Below are 5,785 nucleotides of genomic sequence, written 5' to 3'. Positions count from 1 at the left end.
AGTAGAACAGAAGCCTCCACGTGTTCTAATAGTACCGTTTTTAAAACATTGACTCCCAAGTCACTAGGCAAGGCTATTGCATTTTATATAGCTTCGCCCCTCCCTCTCCTTTCATTTGGTAGGCATAACGGGTCACTTAAATGTTAGTCGTTCACTCACTTTATTACGTATTGTTCAGTACATTTTGCCATTCATCTATTGATCAGGGAATACTGGATGAACTGGTTAAAATTAATTAAGTCTCATCACATCAACATACAAGTGACAGTTACACATGACAACATGGAGGGTGGAGCATTACAATGCCAAATGGCACAGTGGATTCATGAACACATTTCAACTATTGTTACCAATGCCGGTTATGCCATCTCCAAACAAAACAAACCGATCATTAGACACATATCAATTGTATGCTCTTAAAACGTCTGCATGCACCGACAAATAAAGATATCCTCCACTTGAGCATGTTAGTAAATTCAAGAGAAATGGTGTGGCCATGACAAGTTGTTGTTTTTTTCTCTCGATATGCTACAATATCCTAAAATGCATTGTTCATTCCTTTCCTAAGCCCTGCCCACTCTCTGTATCAGGCCTGTGATTGGCTGATTCGGAGTAGGTGCCGTCATCGCTCGGAATGCCCATTCATCTCTGCACTTGGGCGTTGGACTCTGCATCTTATTAGCGACAAGGGAAATTTCTCCATTTTCCACCCTGTCTACGGCGACACAGCCACAAATCTGGGATTTTTATTACTTCTCTTCACTTGGCAGTTTTTTCTGCAATTTTTCTAATTCTGATCCCCTGCCGTTGGACTTCGATTTCTTTTACCGTGAACTTTTCAAACGGGGACATCGGGAAAGAGCTTTGCGTTCAAGAAACGAGGCTTGTGCGGTCTTTGTTCGTTTTGGGATCTCGGTTGAGTTTCTTTGTTGGAGCGAAAGCATGGGAGCGCAATTGTCCAAGACGGTTGCAAAGGGCGAAACCGCGGTGGTGGTGAAGCCGGGAGAGGTTGCCGCTTCACCAACTAAGACCAATGGACAGGTAAATGTTTTCTAATTATTTTTACATTCATCAATGGGGGGGGGGGGGGGGATTCATGCGCAAAGGCGCAATCCGTGCGTAATTGTGGAGAGGGCTATATGGAGACGCACAATATGGGAATGCTATGGGCATTTTAAACAACACGACGGGAGTAACTGTAAACGATTATACTCTAGTTCACGAGGAGCAATTATTCGTAAGTTACGGTAACTTCGTTACGATTAGTTCGTTTTATTTTGAAATGGTCTAGAGCCTAATTGGTCTCGATATTTTGGACCATTTTGGATTCAATTCAACATCTTTAAATGGATTTATCCGTGTTGGGAATGCCTCTTGTTAGTTGCTATCCTACACAGAGGTTGAATCCTTTGTTTGAACCAAGTCGCTGAATGTTAAATCACATTGTAGGATAATACCCATGTGTTGCCCGGCTCTGTCTGTTGTTGGGTTCGTGTGTACTATCAAGATTATATTTAAATTTAAACGTAGGCTTATCTCAAGTGTTGCATGGAATCGAGTAGGTTGAATGTGTTGACGCGGATGAGTGAGGGGAGAAGATACACGACGCCAACAATGGCTTTCCATGGTCTCTGGCTGCACCACGCCTTTTGTTACAGATGCTCCAACTAGAGAGTGGAGAGATGGCAGAGGCTACTATCACATCGGAGGGGAGAGCGCCACACACTCTGCGCTCTAGAGAATGGTGTAGTTTATTTTATGTCACTTTATAGGAGTGTGGCATTGAAAATGGAGAGCTCGATGCTCATTAAAGGTTTTTTGATTTTTGGTATATCCTCCCTGTTCTGCGTGATCTGGCGTATTAATGAGCATCTGCTGTTTTAATGAGCAGCTGCTTCGCTTTGGCGCTTCGTTGCATCGAGACCCCTTGCGATCCATTTGAGGCACTACGTTCAATCTTGCCCGTTATATGAATGAATGGCATGAAGCTGGTCAGACGAACAAGTGGGCTCACAGAACTGAACTGCGTTCCATACCTTCCTGGACAAGGTCCCAACATGCTGTGCAAAAGCTTACAGATGTAAAATCATTTAGCCTCCCCGGGCTCCATAACATTTAAGGGAGAGGGGGAGAGTCTGTTTTTGTCACTATTGATTCCATGGTGTCTACTGCCCCTTGTGTCAATGGGCGGCATTGGCTCACATTACAATCCAAAATGTGAACTTGCTCTTTGACATGATATTAACAGGCTGTTTCTCTTCGCAGGAAAATGGCCATGTGAAAGTAAATGGGGATGCCTCTCCCGCAGCCGCTGAGGCCGGGAAAGAGGAGGTGCAGGCCAACGGTAGTGCGGCCGCAGAGGAGAGCCCCAAAGAGGAGGGGGAGAAGGCTGAGGCCGCACCTGCAGAGGAGGCGGCGGCGGACGGGGAGAAGGTAGAGGCGTCTCCCGCCGCGGAAGGAGAGGCGGCCAAGGTGGAGGACGGCGCTGCACCTTCGACCAGCAACGACACTCCCAAGAAGAAGAAGAAGCGCTTCTCGTTCAAGAAATCCTTCAAGCTCAGTGGCTTCTCCTTCAAGAGAACCAAGAAGGAGACCGGTGAGGGGGCGGAGAGCGAGGAGGTGGCCGCCGCGACAGAAGAGGCCAAAGCAGAGGCTACGGAGGCTGCCACCGGCGAGGAGGCCAAGCCCGCGGCGGAGGGAGAGGCGGCGCCCGCCGCCGGAGAGGAGACCAAGGAGGCGGCGAGCCCGGCAGAGGCCAAGCCAGAGGCTGCAGCGGAGAAGCCTGCAGAGGAGGCCAAGGCCGCCCCACCCGCAGAAGAGCCCGTGGCGGAGGTGAAGCCTGCGGAGCCCGTGGCTGAGGCCAAGCCGGCTGAGGAGGCGCCCAAGACGGAGGAGGCCGCTGCCCCCGCAACGCAGGAGGCCGCGTCACCAGCTGCCCCGGCCGTCGCAGAGGCTGCTGCTGCTGAGTAAAGGCCACAGACGCAAAGAGCAAGATGGAAGAAATTTAAAAAAAATATTACAAAAAAAAGGAGAAAAAAGATAATCAAAGAACATTTCCCTGTTTGTATGTTGGGAGTGGTGCCAGTTCCTGGCTTTGAAGAACTTGTCTACAACCAGGGATATTTTAAAGCTTTTCTTTTCTTTGTTTTATTTTTTATTTTATTTTTGGTTTTGTTTCTCCCCCTACACAAAACCCATCTCGGTCCATTGTTACTACCATTCCAACGGGCAGGGAGGTGGGTGGCTTAGATACCTAATACAGAAAAAGAAAAATACATCCACACTCTGCCATATATTTTTTTGCATCAGTATTAAATGTTATTTTTTCTTTTTTTTTGTTGCATTTTTATACAAAATGTAAACTTGTCAAAATGTATGGACATGCCCATGGTATGAAGGAGATGGGGATTCAGTAGATGCACATGAAGACGGGGGTTTGGGGTGGGTGGCCAGGGAGGGTCGGTGGTGGCACTCGTGTGCCTGGGAAATGTGCCACAGACTATTATGTAAAGACTAGTCTAAAAAAAAAAGAGACCAACATCTATGTACCATGAGAGTACCATGCGGTTTACAACACTAAGTCATTTTTACTATAAAGACAACAACAACAACAAAACATACATTTTCCCAGAGATAGGTTTTAGAAAGTCATAAAAAAATAGGAGCTTTTTCACTTCTCATTAGCTGTACCAGTCAGTGATTCAGTAGAAAAATACAAGTTGTATAGGCTTTATTGTTTATTGCTGGTTTTATGACCTTAATAAAGTGTAAGTATGTATAGGCGGGGTGTTTTTAACTGTGATTATTGTACAAATGAAATCTTGGATCTCAAGAAGCACATGAAGTTTGCAGCTCTTTTTCCACCCGCTCATTTTGTAAGATAACAATAAACAAAGTCATCCTGGAAGAGACCTTTTAAGCAATTTTGAACTCAAAACCAAGCTGTGATAAGTGGAACGGTTACTGTTTATATACTGTGGTATGTTTTGATTACAGCAGACAATGCTTTTTTTCAGTGGTCTTTGACAAATTTAAGGAATCTCTATCAGATGTTTGTGTAGCATCTTGTCTCTTGTTCTTTTGTAAATACTGGAGAAGCTTTGACCAATTTGACTTAGAGATGGAATGTAACTTTGCTTACAAAAATTGCTATTAAACTCCTCTGCTTAAGGTGTTCTAATTTTCTGTGAGCACACTAAAAGCAAAAAATAAATGTGAATAAAATTTGAGCAGCATCTGTCTTTTTTTATTCAAGGTTTTGCTGGGAAACTTAACTTGTGTTTGGCAGGGCAGTTAAACCACTATCAAGTGCAATTGTGTGGCTTATAGGCTAGGCTAAGTTGTATGCTAAACAAGACCCAAATTGTTGATTTGTGAACGCACTCAATGGAGTGTCTCATAGTATGAATATAGGTAAAAAGCTGGTGGGCAGGACCCACATTTTGATATAGTTTGACATTAGCTTTTCTTTACCATTCTCAAGATGAAGACTTTGGTCTGGTATGCCACAGGATGGGAACCACTGTCTTCATATTGACTGGCAAAAGATCCCTTTATCCTTCAACCACTTGGCTGCGTCAGAGAAATTGGCTTCCTACCAGCAACAGTGTCAACATGGCTTTTTAACGTTTGGCAGGTGCAGTGCCAAGCTCCAACTCGGTAGTGGGATATTACCACGCTAATCTATGTTTACAGCCAACTTTTGGATACGATTCTGGTTAGGGCCAGGGAAATACAATACCCCTGTAGCCTACATAAGTGTTCTGTTAACGTGGTGGAATTGATCACACAGGAGAGTACCATGGGGTTTACAACATTAAGTACCTTTAAAACATGTTCGCAGAGATGTTTTAGAAAGTAATTTAAAAAATAAATAGCTTTTTCACTTCTCATTAGCTGTGTTCCATTAACATGGAATTGATCACACAGGAGAGAGTTGGCAGATCTACGTGTCATATCGACATTGTATTAATCGAAGTAGGCCTATTTTTGTACTGCAACCCATATTAACGCATTTATTACATCAGAAGTACAGGAATAATAAATTGTAACTGCTCAATACTGTAATATTGTTGAGAATTTGGGACTTTCAGTGGGGGGGGGGGGGGCATAAACTGGACATGTCTGGAATGTCCCAGTGTCAAATCATTGGTCCAGGAATGGAGCCGTCTCACATGCGTGCACATAATCGAGGGAGGGAAGGGGGTCTTAACATTATAAAGTTTGCTCTTCTCTCTAAAATAATCATACGTGGCTGTCAAGGTTGATGTTCGTCGGATGTTACGTGCAGCTGGTGGAAGTCCAGTGGCTGGTTTTCTACACACAAATTGACATACAATTGGCACCCATTTGAACTGCTGTACGTGCAAATGACTATTAATTAATACAAACTTCTTGAGACAACTTGCCATTTTGCATACGTCGTTAGTTACAGACAGAACATGATTACATGCCTCCTTCATGCGATTTGTGCATGCAACCTGCAGCTCACCCGCTTCGATGTACGTGTACCTCCGCCGATGATCATGGAGCTTCCTCAAAGCTGCAGGTACATTGAGCATAATTAGGCCTCTAACTTGTTTAATTCAAGTATCAACGTCTAAAGAGAGCGCCGATTCGGCAGAGAGGTTCTGTTCGGCACACGGTCCAGGTTAAGATGGGATAAACAGAACGACTCCCTAAAATGATTTTCTGGGGATATGTTGCCACCACATGGCTGCATATTGTCATGACACAAGTGCTTACTAATAACAAGGTAACATGATAAAACAGGCGTTTGTACTCA

At 44.4% G+C, this 5,785-nt stretch overlaps 1 protein-coding gene across 1 annotated transcript; it reads left to right on the top strand.

Annotated features, from left to right (window-relative positions):
• Positions 1-667: 667 nt before the first annotated feature.
• Positions 668-4,229, top strand: marcksa (myristoylated alanine-rich protein kinase C substrate a). The gene is made up of 2 exons (XM_084314611.1): positions 668-1,041; positions 2,266-4,229. The coding sequence occupies exons 1-2, from the start codon at positions 943-945 to the stop codon at positions 2,968-2,970; spliced, it is 804 nt and encodes a 267-aa protein (XP_084170737.1). The 5' UTR covers positions 668-942; the 3' UTR covers positions 2,971-4,229.
• Positions 4,230-5,785: the final 1,556 nt, after the last annotated feature.

The sequence above is a fragment of the Notolepis coatsorum genome, assembly GCF_963971535.1.
Source record: "Notolepis coatsorum genome assembly, chromosome: 5".
In the NCBI taxonomy this organism is placed as follows: Eukaryota; Metazoa; Chordata; class Actinopteri; order Aulopiformes; family Paralepididae; genus Notolepis; species Notolepis coatsorum.
This window is presented reverse-complemented; position numbering and strand designations above follow the sequence as displayed.